Source organism: Eupeodes corollae, chromosome 1, assembly GCF_945859685.1.
Source record: "Eupeodes corollae chromosome 1, idEupCoro1.1, whole genome shotgun sequence".
NCBI classification, from domain to species: domain Eukaryota; kingdom Metazoa; phylum Arthropoda; class Insecta; order Diptera; family Syrphidae; genus Eupeodes; species Eupeodes corollae.
In genome coordinates this window covers 64,666,345-64,690,088 of record NC_079147.1, presented here as the reverse complement: position 1 = coordinate 64,690,088, position 23,744 = coordinate 64,666,345, and the positions used below count along the sequence as shown (strand labels likewise).

At 34.4% G+C, this 23,744-nt stretch overlaps 1 protein-coding gene across 1 annotated transcript; it reads left to right on the top strand.

Moving 5' to 3' along the window:
• The first annotated feature begins 352 nt into the window (after positions 1 to 352).
• Positions 353 to 23,510, top strand: LOC129940489 (farnesol dehydrogenase). The gene is made up of 6 exons (XM_056048843.1): positions 353 to 635; positions 725 to 890; positions 6,168 to 6,294; positions 22,517 to 22,652; positions 23,142 to 23,279; positions 23,344 to 23,510. The coding sequence occupies exons 1-6, from the start codon at positions 501 to 503 to the stop codon at positions 23,413 to 23,415; spliced, it is 774 nt and encodes a 257-aa protein (XP_055904818.1). The 5' UTR covers positions 353 to 500; the 3' UTR covers positions 23,416 to 23,510.
• The last annotated feature ends 234 nt before the right edge of the window (positions 23,511 to 23,744 follow it).

The following is a 23,744-nucleotide window of genomic DNA, read 5'->3' as shown; positions in this document are numbered from 1 at the left end:
ATTTTATTTTTATTTAAATAACAATTAGAGACAATAATTAATGTTTACTAATAAATAATGAGTTAAGTAGGTTCCTTCAATAAAGCTATGATTTTGAATTTCGTTTTTAACCTAAAAATGTAATTAATGGTAGAACTCTATAAAATATGGTCACTCCACATGCACACAAAATATACTAAGATGCGGCTTCGTTATAGTTTTGTGGTTTGTTTTCGTCTCCTATTGCTTTGGAAATTTAATCGCTATATAGTTCATGAGATAACTGTATATAGTTCCAATTTAGTCAACGGGGGCATTCTTTTTCTTGATGGAAGAAAAAAAGTAGTTCCTCATAGAGTTCTCTAGCCTGCAGTATCTACATAAACTCAAGCTACTCTTGCGTTCGAACGTATAAATAGTCGATTCAAATTAAGTTTTCAATTTTAGTTTAATTTTGTCCATTAAGACCGACAAATCCTTTATTTTTGAGACCTTTTAATAACTTATGTACTTAATTTATTATGGCTGATTATTGGCGTAATCGCGTTGCGGTAGTTACCGGTGCTAGTACCGGAATTGGTGCAGAAGTTTGTGTTACATTAGCTAATAATGGAATGGTTGTTATTGGATTAGCCAGACGTGCCAATTTAATTGAAGTGAGAAAATTTACATAAAAATAAAAGAACTTTGTTCTTTCAAATTTTAATATTTGAGTGCATAAAATTGTGATTCTGATGTGTTTCAGGCTTTGAATGAAAGAGTTACGGGAATTGGAAGAATTTACGGTTTAGAATGTGATTTGACGGACACATCAAGCATTTTAAAAACTTTCGAACACATAAAAGAAAAATTTTATGTTGTTCATTTGTTAGTTAATGGTGCTGGACGCACTGTGGCTAACTTTTTATTAGGTAAGTGATTTTTTGAAGACTTTAAACTAATAGTTTATAAAAAAAGATCGAAGAGGGGTAGTTTTGTACTATTTATATTTTAAACTTCCTATAGGAAGTTATTGTAATGGGTCCGATTTGTCAAATTGAAAATTTTGACATTTCTCGACGTTTTAAGGTCCCTAGGTCGAAATAAAAGATTTTTAGAAAGTTGTCTGTGCTTGCGTGTGTACGTAAGTCCGTACGTTCGCGACGTTTTTTCGTCGTCCATAGCTCATGAACCAGTACAGATATCGACTTCAAATAAATTTTGTTATACAGATAATAATTCAGAAAGATGCAGAAAGTCTCTCAAGAAAATTGCGTGGGCGGTGAAAGCTGAAAATTTTGTATAATTATCTTACGAACCAATAACGCTAAAGACTTCAATTAAATTTGATATAATATATTGTAACGTGTAACAAATATATTTTTTGAAGAAAACCCAATAACGTTTTTTTTTAATTAAATAAACTGAAAAAAAAATGTGTCACCTCGAAAATTTTGAGAATACAAAATAATTTTATCTCCAAAACAATTTTGTACAACGAAAAATAACGTTTTTAACATCTGGTAAAATTTTGAAAAAAATCTAATTGACAGTTTTTTTTTACAAAAAATAAAAACAAAAAAACATTACTCAAAGTTGGTAAAAATTGAATTTTGACCCAAATATCTTTACAAAAATTTGAGATTAGGGCTTTCAAATAATTTTATCTTAAAAGAAATATTGTTTCCAAAATTCTGAAAAATTTAGAAAAAAATCGAATTAATATTTTTTTACAAATAATAAAAACCTAAACAAAAAAATTAATAAAAGTTGGTAAAAATTGATTTTTGACTCAAGTATTATTTCAAAAATTTGAAATATTTTCTTAAAACTACTTTTATCCTTTAAAAAACATTGTTTTCAACATTCGGTAAAATTTTGAGAAAAACCTAGTTAACAGTTTTTATACAAAAAATAATAACCTCCAAAAAAACAATACTAAAACTTGGTTAAAATTTACAGTCGACTCAAATAGCTTTTACAAATTAAAAATATTGGCTTCAAACTTATTTTACTTCACAGAAAATATTGTTTTCGATATTCAGTAATTTTTATATAAAAATCCAACAGTCCGTTTTTTCATAAAAAATAAAATCTACACAAAGTATTATGCAAATTATTTAAAAATTGATGTTTTATGTTTTATCTAAGGACCTAATTTTAAGTAATTTTTAAGTAAAAATAAAAAAATACATTGTTTTTTTTTTTTAATTTTCTAATAAATAAAAAAATTAATAAAATTTAATTGAAGTAAAATAGATCTTAGGGCCGAAAGGCATTCGATTTAAGTGTTATAGTTCAACTTAGAGTGTCCTCATGGGACCAGTTAGTTTAAATTATGGATAATTAGGCTAGTTTTATGAATTTTTGTCTAGTTTTAAGATAGGTTTGAGAATGAATTAATAAAAATGAATAAAAAAAAAAAAACTGCGATGGACTGTCATGCGAGAGGTCTTGGGTTCGATCCTTGCCTATGCCACCTAAAGTTTTTTTCACGGCCACTACCTCTTGTGACGAATTGACAAACTCTAGAAGAGTAATTCTTGTCATGAAAAGTGCTTTCTCAAATCTGCCGTTTGGATTCGGCTTAAAACTGTAGGTCCCTTCCATCCCTGACAACAGTACTCGCACACAGGAATGGTTGAGAGTTGTCAGTCACTAGTTCTCAAACGGACTGTTGCGCCACCCAATTTATTTTGTATTTTTAAAATTTGTAAAAATAATTCAACAAACAACTTTTCTAGCAAAACCCGAAAAGACAAGATGGGAGGTTATCAGTGTGGGTCGCATCCCAACCTCTTTTTTGTTTGTCAGTTCTGCTGGTTATATTTTATACCTTATACATTATGTGGGTGATTGCGAGAGGATTGCGAAGAAGAGATTCAAAGTTGTAAAAAATTTTAAAGACATGTAATGTAATTTTTTTTAATTCTTTAGAAACTGGATAATATAATTTTTAAAAAGTATTAAACTTGACCTTAGTTATCAAAATATTTTTTTTTCATATGTAGCATGTACTTTTTTAGAAGATATGGTGGATGTTGTTAGAATTTTGTTTAATAATTAGCCTCAATATTTTATCGATTTATTTTTCTCACCCAAATACTGGAAGTTCTAATTGAAAAATGTTGCATTTTAAAGTTTAAAAAAGACTTTCTATCGGTTTCTATTCCAATATTTTTTATAATATTGATTGTAAAAATGAGTTTCCGATTATGGCTTTCATCTTAATGAAGTTGATACTAAACGTTTTTTTATGGAATTGCATTTTGTCAATATGTAACTCCATTTAAAATTTTCCAAAATGTCGTGCTTCTTAGATTATAGATTATTTTAATTTTCAAATAATTGGCCATTAATAGAATCGATAAGAGAAGACAATTTGCTTAGCTTATAAAATTATAAATTGAAAACTTGACAAACGAAAAAAGTTCTCAAAATTTAAAAATTTGGATACGAATTCAAGGTTGAGAAATATTTGTCCAAAATGGATTAGGGGTCAAAAATTACTAAAAGAAGTTTGTTTCGAACTAACAAATATCCGATTCAAAATGAGTTAAATGTTTGTTAATTTTATTTCGAGATTAATTTTTAAACATGTTTTTTTAAGGCAGCAAAAACATTTTGCATTATTTTTAGGAATACAATGCAATGAAAATGCCATAAAAAGTCATGATTTCTGAAAGTTTTATAAAAATCAGTAAGGAAGTGTATTTTCATTTAAATACATGGTATATTTGTTAAACAATTATACGCACCATATTATCTAGTGGACTAAAATAATGAATTTCAAATTGTTGTTAGATCGAAATTTTGTAAAATACTCATTGGTATAGTAATTCTGAATTTCTTAAATCCTTCATTTTAAAATACTTTTTCTTAAAAACATATGTAGTTCGGTTCTGTAACTTCCTTTATAAACTTAAACTTTAAAATCTTAAAATTAAAAAAATGACATTTACAATACGTTAATACGTGTTTTTCTTATTAAAGTAAATTGAAATGTTGTATACTTGGTTATTGAAAAACCATTGTCATACAATTTCGTATTGCCACGTCTTCTACTGTAACTGTTACTGCAATTTTGTCCTCTATCGGAAAGAAATAAGGAGAAATAAAGGGTCATTTTTAAAAGCTATAGGAAAGTTTAAAAGAAAAAAAAAACACATACAATTCAGAAAAATGCATGAAATCTTTATTTGAGTCGATATTACGGTCCTTTTAATTTAATGATTCAAGATTATTTCATGCAAGTGTTGATCAAATAGGCCATCTGCTTAGTTCAATTTTGGCATACTCTTTCAAATTATATGTCATGCAATTCAAGCTCTTGCATGTTGGGCACAAAACAGGTGAATATCATCCCATGGTAGCGCTCACCATTCATAGTTACGTTACGATTCGCATCATCTTTGAAGAAGTACGGTCCAATGATGCCACCAGCCCATAAACCGCACCAAACTGTGACTTTTTCTGGATGCATTGGTAGCATTGCTTCTGGCTGATATTCACTCCAAAATCGACAATTCTGCCCATTGCCAAAAATGAGCTTCGTTGCTCGCTGGAAGAAGGGCGCGATAAACTTTCTTAACAGAGTACGCCATTTGATAATAAAATTCAAAAAGAGGGTGGTATGCGACCCACACTGATAACTTCCTATCCCGTCTGTCGATTTGTCTTGCTTAAAAGTTTGTAGGTTTTCGTGTTGGGTTTAAAAAGTTGTTAGTTGAATTATTCTTACAAATTTAAAAATTACCAACAATATTATTCATATAAAGAAATCGTTTAGTTTGAAAATCTAGTTTTTTTAAATATAATTTTAGTCGAAAAATTTTGTTTACCAATTTTAGTAGAATTTCTTAAATTTTTACAAATTGGATGAATTAAATTAAATTGAAAGATATCAAGGAACCGAACATCAATTTTTACCAAATTTGCGTACTATTTTTTGTAGATTTTATTTTTTTATGAAAAAACGGACTGAATATCGAAAACAATATTTTCTGTGTAATAAAAGGAGTTTGAAGACAATATTTTAAATTTTAAAAAGCTTTTTGAGTTGTAAGTACATGTTTCAAAGTTTTAGTATTGTTTTTTGTTAAGTTTTTATTTTTTGTAAAAAATAGATTTTCCTCAAAATTATACTGAGTATTGACAACAATATTTTTTAAAAGATAAAAGAAGTTTAAAGCCAATATCTCAATGTTTTGATACAATATTTAAGTCGAAAATCCATTTTTAACAACTTTGAGTAATTTAACCATATGTTGAAAACGAAATTATTTGTTGCACAAAATTGTTTTGCAGGTGAAATAATTTTGTATTCGTGAAAATTTCGAGGTGACAAATATTTTTTTTAATTTTTTTTTATTTATAAAGAAAAACCGCAATTTGGATTTTTTATAAAATTATACAAGTTTGGTATCACGTTACAATGTATAATATAAATTTTAATTCACGTCTCTAGCGTTATTGGTTCGTGAGATATTTATGGTTAACCAAAATGTTTACCTTTTTTTAAACTGCTAGGTAAAAAAACACCAACGCAAAACGTCGCGCACGTACGAACGCACGGACGTACAGACGTACAGACGAACAGACGTACGGACGTACGAATGTACGTATGTTCAAACCATTCTTATGTGCAAAAGAGACCTAAAATTTGTATACAGAATCCAAACTGCCAATTTGAGAAAGCACATTTCATGACAAGAATTATATTGTAGGAGAAAAACTTTTAGATGGCACAGACAGGGATTGAACCCAAGAACCACCACGTCACGGGTACAAATGTTTGACCATTTAGATTGATCAAATTTCCAACTAAATTTCTGCTTCCAAAAATATTATAGAATAACTTTTAAGGCATTTGTTTTGGTCTTAATAACTTTAGGTACCCACATGTTTTTCTTAGAGCCTAGGACTTACTTGCATCAAAGGTGATAAATAGAACTAGGGTTATTTTGATATTTTTCTTAACCTTTTTTGTGCATTTATACATCAAAATATATCTCTGCTAAAACTCTTGCTATCTAAATATTAAAATATTTAATTAATTTAATCTCAACTCTTTTAAATCAAAAAAATTAATAATATCTGAAATTGAGTGAAGTCGAAAGCAATAACTATTAAAATTACAAAAACAAATAATTACAAAATTTTCATAAACATGTATTTATATGTATGTATGTTTCATTTTATCCTTGCAGAGAGTTCAGCTGGAGAAGTCAAAGATGTGTTTGATTTGAACGTTATAGCCACGTGTACTTGTATAATGCAATCAGTAGAATTAATGAAGCTCCATGGTCTGCGATCACATATTATCATCATTAATAGGTAATTTTTTAAATTAAATTTATTTCTTTTAATTGGTTCCATTTTTTACAAATTACAAAATGTTAAATTTCTCTGACACTAAATTCTAATTCCATGGTTTTTAGAAATATAAATTTTTGAATTCCTTCTTGTGTCGGCTAAATCTCAAGAACCAGTAGGGACACCGACGTGCAGATGATAATAAGAGAGTGTTTTTGTTAAATCCATCCATAGTACAGTAGACACTTATATGAATAAGAAGAGAAACATCAGCAGTAGAATTACTGCAGATAAACTGTTAAGTGAAATCCTACTGTGGATAGAGATTCTACTTTTTTCTAGTATCGAAATCAATTTTCGAGTTTATCATTTCAAGACGTCGTCGTGTGTTAGTTTAGTACCTCATTGAGTCTTGAAGGATGTGTTCGTAGAGTAGAGTCCAACATATGTCGAAAAAAAAATAGTGGTAGCATTCACAAAGCTAGTGGCTACGTATTCAAGGGATTCTGATTGGCTAAATCTAACTACAAAAGTAGTTGAAATTTTCCCTCCGTAATAGTGTACAAATTTCTGCTACAAAGTTAGTGCACTCTATTCAGACGTTTCACAATCAGCTGCTCGGTAAAAACATAAGAATTCAAAATGAAATTAATCTTTCGATATTTGAATAGAAATATAAATCAATTTTATTATATCTTCTATTTAGTTATATTGAATTTAAAAAGAAAAAAAAACTATTTAACGTTCTGAAAATACAAAGGTTTCTTATTTTATATATTTGTATTTGTCATTAATATGAAAGTTCCGGATTGACTAGCTTTGTGGTCATAATTTGCATTCGCAAAGCTAGTTGAATTTTGACTACGTAGTCAATACCTTTGTGAATTCACCCAATGAAGTTATTTTGGAACTCAAAATGAACTCTGATATTTTTTTAAGTGTCCGGTACTTGATACTTGTAAATTAAAGTTGTTTAATTTGTTTTCTAGTCCCACGAAATTTTGTATTTTGTAACTCTTAAACTAAAAAAAAATGTATGTTGGTTTTCGTACGTTGCATTGGCCAAGTTGTTTAATATGGAAGTAGAGTTTGTTATGTTAAGCATTAATTTGATGTCAATAAATATAGAGTCATCTGTTTCGAAACCTCCACGTAGTAAGAGCATCATTTACGAACGAACCCATTTCTTTCAATGTTAATTTCATTTGAATTTAACTGAAAATATATTTGTTACCTCAAAAATCTTACAAACAAAAAATGATTTCATCTCCCAAACAATTTTGTGGAATAGCGTTTTCAACATCTGGTAAAATTTTGAGAAAAATCGAATAGACAATTTTTTTAAATAAAAACCTTAAAAAATTACAAAAGTTGGTAAAAATTGATTTTCGACTCAAGTATCTTTTCAAAACTTTGAGATTTTGGCTTTAAACTACTTTATCTTTTTAAAAATATTGCTGCTAATATTCAGTTAAGTTTTAAGAAAAATCGAAGTGACAGTTTTTTTTTTCAAAAAATGATAACCTGTAAAAAAATTAACAAAAGTTGGTAAAAATGCATTTTTGACTTAAAAATCATTTTAAAAGTTATAGATAGTGGCTTAAAACTATTTTGGTCCTTTAAAAAACATTGTTTTCAACATTCGATACAATTTTGATAAAAATCGTTTTGACAGTTTTTGTGCAAAAAATAAAAAATTTAAGAAAGTTGCTAAAAATTGATTTTCGACTCAGATATCTTTTCAAAACTTTTACATATTTTCTTTTAACTAATTTCGTCTTTTAAAAAATAATGTTGTTAACATTCAGTAAAATTTTAAGAAAAAGCGAGGAATTAACAAATTCTCCAAGAGTAATACTTGTCTTAAAAAAGTGCTTTCTCAAATTTGCCGTTCGGATTCGGCTTAAAACTGTAGGTCCCTTCCATCCCTGACAACAGTACTCGCACACAGGAATGGTTGAGAGTTGTCAGTCACTAGTTCTCAAACGGACTGTTGCGCCACCCAATTTATTTATTTATTAAAGAAATATTGTTTTCAATATTCGATAAGATTTTGAGGAAAATCGAATTGAAGTTTTTTTTTACAAAAATTAAAACCTAAAAACGCTTTTAAGAAATGAGACTAAAATTGATAAAAATTCTTTTCGATTAAAAATCTCGTTAACGAAAATAAATTTCGAAATCAAACTATTTCATTATATGCAAAATTTTGTTGTTACTTTTTATTTTTTTAAGAATAACTCCGTTAACAATTTTTTAACAAAACACGAAAACTTACAAACTTTTAAGCAAAACAAATCGAAAGACGGAATGGGAAGTTATCAGTGTGGGCCACATCCCAGTCTCTTTTACATAATAAAAATATAGATATTATGTTGAAAATCTGATACTCCAATTGAGAATAATTCTGTCCATCATATTGCACATGAAGGTAACTTATGTTTTTATACTTTTATGAAAAAAGTTTTAAATAATAATACTTTTATACCTAATTATAAAAACTCTAACTTTGATGCAATGAATGAGTATTTTGCATCTATTCCTTCGGAATCGCTTTTATCTAAAAGTTAATTAAATAATGCTAATGAAACTCTAGTATCTATTGTCAATGAATCTGTAAGTAGATTTGTCCCAAATAAAAAAGCCAAATCTAGAAATAATCCTGCATGGTTTAACAAGAGACCATAAATCTTAGAAATAGAAAAACTAAATCTTTTAAGATACTTAAAACTAATCGCCATGATCCGAATTTGAGATCTAAGCATATGTCTATTCAAAAAGAATTCGATACGCTTAATAAATTTTTATACCGGGCTTATTTGTTCTCTATTGAGTCAAATATTTAATATAAAAGTGAAAGTTTTTGGAAGTACATTAACGCTAAGCGCAAAAGCAATGGGTATCCAAGCTGCATGAAGTGGCCTGCTCTTAGCAAAGCCTTTAATATTGATAAGCTAAAGAAGGTTCAGAGAACAGCTTGCGTGGGCACCACAAGGGTCATGCGTACTTGCCCAACGGACGCCTTAAACGTTAGTTTTGGATCTTCTACCAATCGACCTTTTTATTAAATACATAGTTTCCTGCAGCGCTATTAGGCTGAAGGAATCAAACAGCTGGTTGTCAAAACCTTATGGTCACAGCAACACAACGAAATTGATTCCCTCAGATATTATCTCGGTAGACACTGACTACTGCACTCCTACTTTGAGCCTTAGTAAGGGTTTTGAGGTTATTTTCCCATCCAGAGAAGATTGGGAGGATGACATCGTTTCGATAGGTTTCTACACAACCATCTTTACTGACGGCTCAAAGATGGAGTGCGGAGTTGGTTCTGGGATCTTTTCTGAGTCTCTAAATGTAGCCAAATCCTTTAGGCTTCCTGATTTTGCTAGCGTTTTTCAGGCTAAAATACTAGCAATAAGAGAGGCATGTAAGATACTTTAACAAAGCCAAAACCAAAACCGAAATGCGGCTATCTTTACAGACAGTCAGGCAGCTGTCAAAGCCATTAACTCGGCCATATCCTCATCTAAATTCGTCCAGCAATGTCACGATGAGCTTGCGAGCCTAAATATAAACCTCGGTGTCACCCTGATCTGGGTTCCGGGCCATAGTGGTATCGTAAGAAATGAACGGGCTGACGAGCTAGCCAGGCAAGGATCGGCCCTTCATAGCTCACTTGCGGAAATGGTTAACATTCCTCTTGGTGCTATGAAGGGTAAAATCTTTTTTTTTATCTTCCAAACTGAATCAAACCGAAGGTGGAGCAATTAACCCAACTGCATTATATCTAGGAAGATATGGCCCACCTATAATAAAACAAGCACAAACGATCTTCTATGCAGGCCAAAGCAAGAAATAGCCAGGATTGTTGCGGTTTGTACCGGACATTGGCCTATAGGAGTTCATGCGGAGAAGTTGGGTATCTCTTATAACACCTTTTGCCGTAGCTGTAGTGACCAAAGAGAAAGTGAAACCATAATCCATTTCCTCTGCAAATGTCCTGCTTTGGCAAACGTCAGAATGAAATGCTTTGGAAAAGCATTCCTTCAAGAACTTGATGAGCTACCTGAGACATAGATTAGAGACCTAATCTTTTTTCTCAATGCGACAAAATGGCTCTAACATAATCGCTACGAAGCTTCTCTATAAATCTATCCCTTTTAATCAAAGGTCAAACGAGTTTTTGGTATCAAAACGGCGCACTACAGCGCTAATTGGATCTCAGGCTAGGATGCCTTGAGATCGCCATTTCTACCTACCTACTTTGGTACTTAATAAATTTGATATTTGATACTTGTTAATAAAAGTTTTAAATTTGTTTTCTGGTGCCACGAAATTTTGTATTTTTTTTACTCCGTATCGAATGTAGTACAGCTACCTAAACTTAATAAAAATTAATTTTTGCTGAATCGACAAACTTATTTAATACTTAAATAGTTTCTTAATATGCATAAAGTTAATGTCACTAAATATAACGTAATCGGTTTCGAAGACCTACACGTAGTTAGAGCATAATTTACGAACGGACCCATTTCTTTCAATTCTTATTTTATTTAATTTTTATCTACAAAATGAAAAAAATTGCAAAAATTGTATTGAAATGTTTTCATTTCTCGAAATTTCAAGGTCCCTAGAAAGATTTTTAGAGAGATGTTTGTTGCAGCATGTGTACGTACGTTCGACGTTTTTTGCGTCATCCATAGCTCAAGAACCAGTAGAGATATCGACTTCAAATAAATTTTGTTAAACAGATAATAGGGCAGAAAGATGCAAAAAGGGCTATCAAAAAAATTTAATGGTGTTTTTTTCACCAAAGCAATTTGAAAAATGTTGAACATTTTAGTTAACCCTAAATATCTCATGAACCAATAACGCTAGAGACTTAAATTAAATTGTATATTATATATTGTAACGCGATACAAGATATATTTTTGGAAAAAATTGATCTTTTTTTCTTTATTCATGGTTTTTTCTATAAATCAAAAAAAAAGTGAAAAAAAATATTTGTCACCTCGAACATTTTACGAACAAAAAAGTATTTCATCTTGAAAACAATTTTGGCCAACGAAGAATAACGTTTTCAAAATCTGTTAATATATTGAGAAAAATCGAATAGACAGTTTTTTTTACAAAAAATTAAAAAAACCTAAAAAAAACAGTACTGAAAGTTAGTAAAAATTGAATTTCTTTTCAAATATTCGTCAAAAAATCGAATGGACAGTTTTTTTACCAACAATAAAAACCTTAAACAAAATTAATAAAAGTTGGTAAACATTGATTTTCGACTCAAATATCTACCAACAAGACTTGGATACGGACGGATTTACTGTTGACAACCTACGCAAACGAATTAAGGACAACGAATTTCGGATATGCACGTGGAATGTTAAGTCCCTTAATAGACCACGTGCAGCCGAAGAATTAGCGAAGGCCCTAGACTGCTATAAAGCAGACATCACCGCCATCCAGGAAATACGATGGGATGGGCCGGGCAAAAAGAGGATGAAAAACTGCGATATTTACTATGGTGACTGCTCTGCTACCACGAAAACCAACAGCGCTTATTTGGATGCGGCTTCGTCGTTGGAGCCAGACTTAGGCCTTGAGCTAAAGGTGCATCAATGAGCGCCTCATGACGATACGCATCAAGGTTAAATTCGGCAATATTAGCCTGATATGCGCGCACGCCCCCACAGAAGAGAAAGACGACAACACCATAGATATGTTCTTCGAGCTCTTAGACAAAACATATGAGCTGTGTCCTAGCTACGATATTAAAATAGTCCTGGGTAATTTTAATGTCAAGCTAGGAAGGGAAGACATCTTTGGTGATGAAATAATCGGGAAGAACAGCCTGCACGACAACACTTCCGACAACGGATTCAAACTCATAGATTTTGCTGCGAGGCGAAACGTAACCAGTACGCGTTTTCCACACCTCAACATCCACAAAGGAACTTGGAGTTCTCCAGATCAATCTACCGTCAAACAGATTGACCATATTGCGATCGACGGCAGACACGCTTCCAGCATCATGAATGTACGAACTTTCCGAGGAGCTAACATCGACTCGGACCACTACCTCGTTATAACCGAAAGAGATCGTCAAATCCTTCTCCCACCGAGGTACAAGTAACCTCTTTCGAAGTCCTCTGCATCCAACACAATGTATCGAAAACCTGTGGCAATATTGCCAAGATGCAATCAGAGAAGCCACCTATGGCGTGCTGGGTTTCAAGCACCCACCAACAAGGAACCCCTGGTTTAGTGAGAAATGTCGGCAGTCAAATGCAGCCAAACAACAGGCACGCAAAGCGGCGCTGCATAAAAGGACGAGAGCTACTCATGAGCTCTATAAGCACAAGAGGCGAGAGGAACGCCGACTTCTCAGAAAAAAAAGAGAGGGCATGAGAAGCGTGGGTCGAAGATGTTGAGAGGTTTAAAAGCAGGAATGAAGTTCGAAAGTTTTATGAACAGGTGAAACGAAATTCGCAGATACATAAACCTAGAACCGAAGGCTGCAAAGACGAAAGTTGAAACGTCATCAGTTCTTCAGAATGTATAACGGCGACGACGAACTGAATTCCGCTGTCAGGCAGGATGATCTATTCAACATAGACGACGAAAGCCAACAATCCCGTCCTCCTGACTTAGACCAAGTAAAGATTGCCATATCTAAGCTGAACTCTAATAAAGCTGCTGCAATAGATGGCTTGAATACCAAGCTCTTTAAAGCAGCTGGAGATGATTTAGTTAGGAGCATGCATCAATTTATCTGTAAGATATGGTCGGAAGAAAGCATGCCCGATGAATGGAACCTCAGACCCTCTAAATTGCACCAACTACAGGGGAATCAGTCTACTTAACATCGCCTATAAAATCTTCTCTGCCGTAATATGTGAACGTCTAAAGCCCACAGTTGATCAAATATTCACATTACGGCAGATCCAGGAAAAACCCAAAAATACCAAATCGACACCCACCATCTTTTCATCGATTTCAAGGCCGCATATGACAGCATTTACAGGTACGAGCTGTATAGAGCCATGTCTAGTTTTTGCATCCCTGGCAAACTCGTCCGTTTGTGCAGGATGACCATGGAAAATTCACGCTGCTCCATAAAGGTTGGAAACAACTTAACAGAACCTTTCGATGTCAAAAAAGGTTTTAGACAAGGTGATGCGCTTTCAAATGATTTTCTTAACATCGTGCTTGAAAGAATAGTGCAGAGCTCACACGTCAAGACTAGAGGCACTATCTTTCAAAAGTCTGCCCAATTACTGGCATATGCTGATGACATTAACATAATCGGAAGAACTCAGCGTGATGTCAATGGGGCTTTTGTGAGTATTAAGGCATAGGCGGCAAAAATGGGTTTAACGATTAATAAACATCACTATCGACAGACTTAACTTTGAGGTAGTCAAGGACTTCGTCTATCTAGGCTCCGCTGTAAACGCAGAAAACAACACCAGCGCTGAGATCAAACGCAGAATAACTCTCGCTTACCGCTGTTTCTTTGAACTAAGAAAGCAATTGAGTGGTAAAGTCCTCTCTCGAGGGACAAAAGTGTTGCTATACAAAACCCTTCGTATCCTCGTCCTTCTATACAGTGCAGAAGCATGGACTATGAGAAAAGCGGATGAAAGCACCTTGGGTCGCTTCGAGAGAAAAGTTCTTCGAGACGAGCTGTACGGGCTGTACAGCGACGTAGACCTAGCCAGAAGGGTAAAAGTTCAAAGACTAAGATGGCTGGGTCAGAATAGCGCGTGGAAACCAATGCTCCGGCCCGGAAAGTCTTTGAATCTACACCCACAGGACAGCGGATCAGGTGGCGCTCACAAGTGGAAAGTGACCTCACCCAACTTGGAGCGCGAAACTGGAGACATCTATCTAGGGACCGAGCTAGATGGAGAAGTTTGTTGTGTGAGGCCTAGTTAACACATGACTGTAGCGCCACCTTAAGTAAGTAAGTAAGTAAGTAAATATCTTTTCAGAAATTAATAATATTGGCTTCAAACTTATTTTATCTCACAGAAAATATTGTTTTCGATATTGAATAATTTTTTTATAATCTACAAAAAATAGTACGCAAATTTTCTTAAAAATTGATGTTTAGTTCTCGATATCTTGTAAGCAGTAGAAGATATTGACTTTAAATAAATTTCATTCATCCAATTTGTTTTTATTTATATAAGAAATACAATTTTTTTTAAATGCTAATAAAGTTGATAAAAATTAGCTTTCGACTAAAAATCTCGTTTACAAAAATATGTAGATTTGGAAATCATTCAAATTAATTTTATGCAAAATGTTGTTGGTAATTTTTAAATTTTTAAGAATAATTCAGTTGACAACTTTCTTAACAAAACACGAAAACTTACAAACTTTTAAGCAAAACAAATCGACTGACGGGATGGGAAGTTATCATTGTGTGCCGCATCCCAGCCTCTTTTATATAATTTTGGTTTAAACTTGTTGGATGTTTGCTCGGCAGAAAATAACTTTAACTTCCTTTTATTTAAGTTCTCTTAGTCACAATTTGACGAATTGCAAAGAAAATCTTGATTTCAGAGATTACCAAGGGGAAATTAATACTACGGGTTACATTCCAACCTCTTTTTCTTTCATTAATAAATCTGACTCTTACTTACTTAATTACTTACTTAAGGTGGCGCTACAGTCCGGGGCGGACCTGGGCCTCAACCAACATGCGTCTCCAACCAGCTCGGTCCCTAGCTGGCTTACTCCAGTTTCGCATGCCAAGTTGGTTGAGGTCCTCTCCCACCTGGGTGCGCCACCTGAGTCGCGGTCTTCCTCTACTGCGCCGTCTCTCGGGATTGAGCGTGGATGTCCATTCGCTCTACATGACCTAGCCATCTAAGTCAGTGTTGCTGTACAGCCCGTACAGTTCGTCGTTATATCTTTCCTATATTCTCCATTGATGCATACCGGACCAAAAATCACCCTAAGAATTTTTCTCTCGAAGCTCGCTCCGAGTAATTGGATGGACCTTTGGAAGATTGTGCCTCTAGTGTTTTTGTTTTAACCTTGATAGAGCAGCGTTCATTCTCCATCGTCATTCTGCACAAACGGATAAGTTTGATAGGGATGCATGCTTTCTTCCGACCATATTTAGCAGATGAGTTGGTGCATGCTCCTTACCAAGTCATCGCCTGCTGCTTTGAATAGTTCGACAGCGATGCCGTCAGTTCCAGCAGCTTTGTCAAGGTCGGGTAGGCGGAATTGTTGATCTGCGTCGCCGAGGTTAAGTGGTTCTATCTCCCTTACAGCAGAATTCGGTTCGTCATCGCCGTTATATATTTTGGAGAAGTGATCTTTCCATATTCTCAGCATCGACTGCAGTTCTACTACGATTTTCCCCTGATCGTCTTTACAGGCTTCGGTTCGGGGCTGGTCTGGTACCCTTGTTAGGTTTTTTTTTTTTTAAATTTACAAACCTCATTACTGTTGTGACATCCCTCTAGCTCTTCGATCGCGCACTTCTCGTGCTCTCTTTTTTTCCATTTAAGAAGCCGGTGTTCCTCTCTCCTCTTCTGCTCATAGAGCTCGCCGTTTTGTATGCATCTTGTTTCGCTGCGTGCACTTGCCGGCATTCGTCGTCAAACCAGGGGTTTCGCTGTGGCGACTGTGTGAAACCTAGCACTTCAGAGTCGGCATCTCTGATGGCTGCAAGGCAATGTTGCCACTGGTTTTCAATACTTAATGCAGGCAGCATAGGACTCCTTAAGAGGTTATTAGAGACTCGGTCGGAAAAGGACATGGCTGTCTCTTGCGATTGTAGCCGTTTAACGTCGAATCTTCTCACAGTACTTCCTTGTTTTGGCTTGGATCGGGTTATCCGTATCCGTACCTTGGCTACAACGAGGTAGTGGTCCGAGTCAATGTTGGCCTCTCGGAATGTTCGGATATCCTGGATATTTGAGAAGTGTCGTGCGTCGATCGCAATGTGGTCAATCTGGTTGACGGTTGATTGATCAGGAGATTTCCATGTCCCCTTGTGGATATGAGATGCGTGAGCTGCGTACTAGCTACCAGAACGTCTTGCGCCGCAGCGAAATCGATCAGCCTGAATCCGTTGTCGGAGGTAGTGTCGTGCAGGCTGTATCTCCCGATTATCCCACCAAAGATGTCTTCTCTTCCTAGCTTGGCTTTAAAATCTCCTAAGGCAATTTTAATGTCATAGCCAGGGCACTCATTATATGTCTTGTCCAAGAGCTCGAAGAATATGTCTTTGGTGTCTTCATCTTTCTCCTCTGTTGGAGCATGCGCGCTTATTAGGCTTATGTTGGCGAATTTATTCTTGATGCGGATTGTAGTGATGCGCTCGCTCACACGGTTGAAACTCAAGACTTTTTGCCTGAGTCTAGTTTTAACAACAAATCCACTCACAAAGTCGCCGTAGTATATATCGCAGTCGTTTAGTTTCCCATCGCACTTCTTGGATGGCGGTAATATCTGCCTTGCAACAGTTTAGGGCTTCCGCTAATTGTTCGGCTGCAAGTGGTCTGTTAAGAGGCCTAAAATTCCACGTACATATCCGAAGTTCGTTGTTCTTATTTCGTTTGTGTTGGTTGTCAACAGTAAATCCGTCCGTATCCAAGGCTTGTTGGTGCTTCGAAACTATGAAAGCTTTTACGTGGCCAGGAATTCTTCCCGATGGTACAACCCCCAACCTGGAGGGCCAGATTCTTAATATAACTCCAAGGAAGGGGACCCGGATAAACCCACCGAGAGGTGGGTTTTGAGAAAAACCTGTGGACGCTTGTGTCCTCTTGAATTCACATGTCTACCATTTGAACATCAATAATAAATCTGACTCATGATATGAAATATTGTTTTTATCAAATAAATGTCTCAAAAATATATCTGAAAAACCAAAAAATATGCACACCTACCTTCCAAACGAGACATTCAACCAAAAATTCATACTTCAGAAATTTTTGAAATAATTTCTTAAAATATTTCCTGCATGAAAGCCCATCATTTTGAAATACATTCATTTAATTCCATATATCTCAGTTTGAGAATTTAATTTAATACAAACGTAACATGTAATTATTCTTCAATCTATTTACATACATTCATATATTGTAAATATATTCGAGTATCAGTATGTATAGAACAAATTTTCCATCTCACAGATGGCGTTGTTGGCGAATTATTTCATTCACATTTCCATGCCAAAGCGATTATTTAACTTTCGCATTCCGAAATAATTGCTAGTGTTTAATTTTTAATGCTGCACTGTGAAAAATAAATTTATATTATGTCCTTGCAATTAATAATTATAATTAAATTGCCCACACAAAACAAATGTACACTCGGTATAAAAGTACATCAATGAGTAAGCGCGTAAGTCTACAATACATATGTACATATGTGTTTGTATTGTACCTATGTAAATGTAAAACTCATGAGACAGGAGAAGTCCTACAAAAACAACAATTAAATCCTGATGTGTTTAAAAAACAAAAATTAATAAACCATGAAATACGTAGTCTACGCATAATATAAATGAAATATAGTGCACACAAAAATATCCTTGCACTTTTTTTCAACACTGCAATCCTTAAAGGGTAAGGAAGAGTAGGGTAGAGTAGGGTAGAGTATATATCCTTTAATGTTGCTGGACTTTTGTAACTTTTTTTATTTTTTTGTTTTTGTAATTGCCTCCACATTTAACAAGTTTTTAATTGCATATCTGACCGTAATGAACTTGCATCCTTAAATATTTGCTTCGAATGTTCATACAAACCAACATTAAACCAACGAAACAGAACCTTCGAAACTTTGTTTGCAATACTTTTATTTATTTTGTTGTTTTTTTTTAATTTTTATTTTTATCATTTGGCAAGTAGAAAAATAAGCTTATTAAACGCGTATTTTTGTTGTTGTATTTGTTAACTTTGCTATACGCATAATATTGAAAGATTTATACCAAAGTTAAATTAACATGAATGAACACATGTCCGAGTACATAGTTTACACACACATTGTAAATGTACCTTACATACAGTTGGAAGAATTAAAAATCAGACTTAATTACTTAAAAAAACAAACCCGGAACTTCTGGTAATTTTTGTGGGTTAATCAGATTGAATGGGAGTGAATGCAAATATTGTAATTTTTATATTGAAATGACTTTTATTCGATTTAAAATGATTTAATTTTGTCAGATGCTTTTTGGAGGAGCTAAAGATACTTCCATTTGATGTTTAGTAGTGCCATGTAGACAAATATTGTGAAATAACCACGTAACTCCTGAATTGGTGTTTCCAATCTTTGTTCCTGCCTGTCAATTCGATATTTCTTAAATAAAAACAAAATGTCATCAAACACATTTTTCGCAAGAATAAAAGAAGTTTAAAGTCAATAGCAAATACTTAAATTCATTTTTAGCAATTTACTAGGCTAAAAAGATTATTAAGCTTATTTTAAACAAATGAAAGACATATGTATTCAAGAGGACACAAGCGTCCACAGGTTTTTCTCAAAACCCACCTCTGTCTATCAGCTCCTACTGTCACCTCCCCGTGGTGAACATCGGATGCCTAGTACCTCAACTTGCAGCCCCAGTGGAAAGTTGTTGAAGGCAGCAAACGAGAGAGGGGGAGAGGTGTTTCCACTAAGGCACCTCTCCTTATCCAGGCGGCAGCGGAGGAATTCTCGAGATAGAATCAACAGTTCCAGTAAGGTTGAACTACTTAGTGAACACTAAGGCTTGTTCGGAGCCCAGGCCTTTAAGGAGCGGTTTTATCCGACTCCCCATTTTTGGAGTTATACTAAGGATCTGGCCCTTCAGGTTGGGGGGGTCGTGCCGTCAGGGTGACTTCCTGGCCACGTAAAAGCTATCATAGTTTCGAAGCACCAACAAGCCTTGGATACGGACGGATTTACTGTTGACAACCAACACAAACGAATTTAAGACAACGAACTTCGGATATGCACGTGGAATGTTAGGTCCCTTAATAGACCACGTGCAGCCGAAGAATTAGCGGAGGCCCTAGACTGCTATAAAGCAGACATCACCGCCATCCAGGAAATACGAAGGGATTGGCCGGGCAAAAAGAGGATGAAAAACTGCGATGTTTACTATGGTGACTGCAACCACGAAAACCGAATGCGGCTTCGTCATTGGAGCCAGAGTTAAGCAAGAAGTCTTGAGCTATAGGTGCATCAATGAGCGCCTCATGTACGCGCCAAGGCTGAATTCGGCAATATTAGCCTGATATACGCGCACGCTCCCACAGAAGAGAAAGACGACAACCCCAAAGATTTGTTCTTCGAGCTCCTAGGTAAAACATATGAGCAGTGTCCTAGCTACGATATTAAAACAGTCCTGGGCAATTTTAATTCCAAGCTAGGAAGGGAAGACATCTTTGCTGAAATAATCGGAAAAACAGTCTGCACGGAAACACTTCCGACAACGGATTCAGACTCATAGCATTTATGGATGTACGAACTTTCCGAGGAACTAACATCGACTCGGACCACTACCTCGGTGTAGCCAAGGTAGCACTTCGGATTTCCAGACCCAAAACAGGTACAACGTCAAACTGCTACAATCGCCAGGGTTGCATAAAAGGACGAGGGGCTGCTTATAAGCTCTTTGAGCAGAAGAGGCTAGAGGAACTACGACTTCTCAGAGGTAAAACGAGAGGGCATGGGAAGCGTGCGGGTAAAGATGTTGAGAGGTTTAAAAGCAGGAATGAAGTTTGAAAGTTTTATGAACAGGTGAAACGAAATTCACAGGTACATACACCTAGAACAGAAGGCTGCAAAGACGAAAGTGGAAAGATCATAGTGGCAGTCAATGCTGAGGATAGGAAGGACCACTTCTGCAGACTGTATAACGGCGATGACGAACTGAATTCCGCTGTCAGGCAGGATGATATGGTCAAAATAGACGACGAAAGCCAACAATCCCGTGCTCCCGACTTAGACGAAGTAAAGATTGCCATATCTAAGCTGAAGTCTAATAAAGCCGCTGGAGCGGATGGCTTGAATGTTGAGCTCTTTAAAGCAGCTGGAGATAAGTTGGTTAGGAGCATGCACCAACTTATCTGTAAGATATGGTCGGAAGAAAGCATGCCCGATGAATGGAACCTCAGTATTGTTTGCCCGATCCTGAAAAACAGGAGACCCTCTAAACTGCACCAACTATAGAGGAATCAATCTACTAAACATCGCCTATAAAATCTTCTCTGCCGTAATATGTGAACGTCTAAAGCCCATCGTCAACAACCTGATAAGACCTTATCAGTGTGGTTTTAGACCAGGAAATTCCACTCTCGATCAAATATTCACATTACGGCAGATCCTGGAAAAAACCCAAGAGCACCAAATCGACACCCACCATCTTTTCATCGACTTCAAGCCCGCATATGATAGCATCTACAGGGACGAGCTGTATAGATCCATGTCTAGTTTTGGCATCCCTGTCAAACTCGTCCGTTTGTGTAGGATGACTATGGAGAATTCACGCTACTCCATAAAGGTTGGAAACAACTTAACAGAACCTTCCGATGTCAAAAAAGGTTTTAGACAAGGTGATGCGCTGTCATGTGATTTTTTTTAACATCGTGCTTGAAAGAATAGTGCAGAGCTCACACGTCAACACTAGAGGCATTATCTTTCAAAAGTCTGTCCAATTACTAGCACATGCTGATGGCATTGACATAAGCGCTTTTGTGAGTATTGAGGCAGAGGCGGCAAAATGGGTTTAATGGTTAATAAACATCACTATCGACAGACGTAACTTTGAGGTAGTCAAGGACTGCGTCTATCTAGGCTCCGCTGTAAACGCAAAAAGCAACACCAGTGCTGAGATCAAACGCAGAATAACTCTTGCTAACCGCTCTTTCTTTGGACTAAGAAAGCAATTGAGTGGTAAAATCCTCTCTCGAGGGAACAAAATGTTGCTACATAAGACCCTTATCATCCCCTTCCTGCTATATGGTGCAGAAACATGGACTATGACAAAAGCGGATGAAAGCACCTTGGGTCGGTTCGAGAGAAAAGTTCTTCGTGTGATCTACCTCACCGAGGTCACGCGAGAGGTCTTGGGTTCGATCCCTGCCTATGCCACCTATGGTTTTTTTCACGGGTACTGCATCTTGCGAGGAATTGACAAATTCTCCAAAAGTAATTCTCGTCATGAAAAGTGCTTTCTCAAATCCCTGACAACAGGAATGGTTGAGAGTTGTCATTAGTTCTCAAACGGACTGTTGCACCACCCAATTTATTTTTTTTTTAAACAGAATCTTTGGATAAAGAGCAAGTGCGCGTAAATCACGGATTTTTCTTAAACCTTTAATAGATGCCAAAAACGTCATTTTTCGATGCATAGAATTATTTTAAGCTGCCACTAATATTTTTTGGAAAAGGCTACAATTCTACAATTGCGAAGCAAAGTTTATTTGAAGAAAATAATTCCACAATTTCTTGGCTTTAGCTGACGAAAAAAGTAGTCCCGAAAGTGCAAAAACACGAACGTACTTATGGTTGCAAATATGCTTTAACGGACTTATTAATTGGAATTTTCAACTGTACACTGGACCGTTTCATCCACTACTCTCATAAGAATAATTGTACAGATGTAACAAATTGCTAAAAGTTAAAGCAGCCTTACTATGAATTTAAATTTGGCAATTTGTTAAAAGATAGTAAGAAATCTTTTTAAATAAGGTTAAACATCTTTTAAGCTTAGTAAATTGCTAAAAATATTTTCATCATTTTACTGAACCGTTTAAAATTTAGCACCAATATTCAATTTTTCTAAAGATATTCGATTGGAAATTTTGTTTTCGAGCAGCCGTTTTTCAAAGGTTTTTAGTTTTTGCAAAAACACTGTCAAAGACGTTTACCAATAAAAAAACCAACCTTTTAGCGAATTTTTTCTTTGACGTTATGCAAAAATTACTGAGTCAGAAACTGGTCACAAATAATTAAATAAACTTAAGAAGTTATTATCAAATCAAATATGTAATTTTTCTGATTTAGATAATATGAATGATAAAGATTTAAATAATACGATAGTTAAAAGACTTAAGTATTTCGAGAACAAAATACTTTAAAGAAAATATTAGTTATCCAAATCAAACCTAAAATGCAATTTTTGTCTTAAGACTTCAAATCTTGATTTTATTATGTGTTATACAATTTAAAATACATAAGTTAATTAAAAACATTAACATTATTTTGTTTTTTTTTTTAGCATTCTTGGTCATCGAGTCTTAGAACTACCAAAACCAGCATTTAATGTTTATCCAGCTACCAAACATGCTCTAACTGCACTTTGTCAAACAGTAAGACAAGAAATTCGTTACAATAAATTAAATGTTAAACTAACGGTAAGTTATTTGCAATTTTATTTCTTACACCAATTTTAATTATTTTATTTCTTCAAAAAAAATTGAAATCAATAATAATTAAGTAACTTAGTTATTAAAACGTTCTAAGGCTTCTTAACTTATACGAGTATTTTAACCAATAATCACATGAGAATTCATCTTTTAATTTGTACGTAATTTCATTACATAATTTGTCTTTATTGTTGAACAAATGCGGTGTATATTTAAAGATACTTAAATAAATTTGTATTTAAAATCTACATGTTTTATATACCTAATCTTAACAATGACACTTGAACAATATTGCCTCTATAGCTTCATGCTGTCAAATTATTTCTAAAAGAGCTATTAATATTTTACCGCCTAAAAGAAGACAAATTAAAAGCTTGTGTAAATTACTGAACTCTAATTCAACCTACTACAGTTTTCTTTTTAACATTTTTACTAAACCTTTGAAGTCCTATAAATAAATCCATCTTTTCTTAATAGAGCATCAGTCCGGGAATGGTTGAAACTGACTTCCTTAAAGTATACAATCCAGCATCATATGCTCCAATTCCAAAATTACAACCAAAAGATGTTGCTGATGCTGTCCTTTATGCCTTACACACACCACCTACAGTTCAGGTAAACGAAAACAATTATTTTAATTAATTTTTTAAAATGTAAAATTTAATAAATTTGTTTTTAGATTGAGGAAATCATACTTCAAGCAATACCTGAACATGAATCTCCAAATAAGAAAGAAGAAAAGGAGGAATAAACTTTTGAAGCTGAAAAATATAAATTTGAAATTAACGCAATATTTAAAATGTAACATGTACCCTAAAATATTAATAAATTATAATAAATTATAAATTTCTTTTTTTGTGCAATAAAAAAAATTACATGCATATTACTTGGTGATTATAAAGAGTGTAAAAAGTCGAATTTGACAGTTAGTATTTTTCACACTGAACGCACCATAAAACCAATAACCAAAGATTAAATGTCAAAATATTCAGACATTAAGGAATGGAAAAACAGGTGATTTTGACATTAGATTTTTTGAAGCAACTTATCATGATACATCATAATTTTATCTTGTTTCTA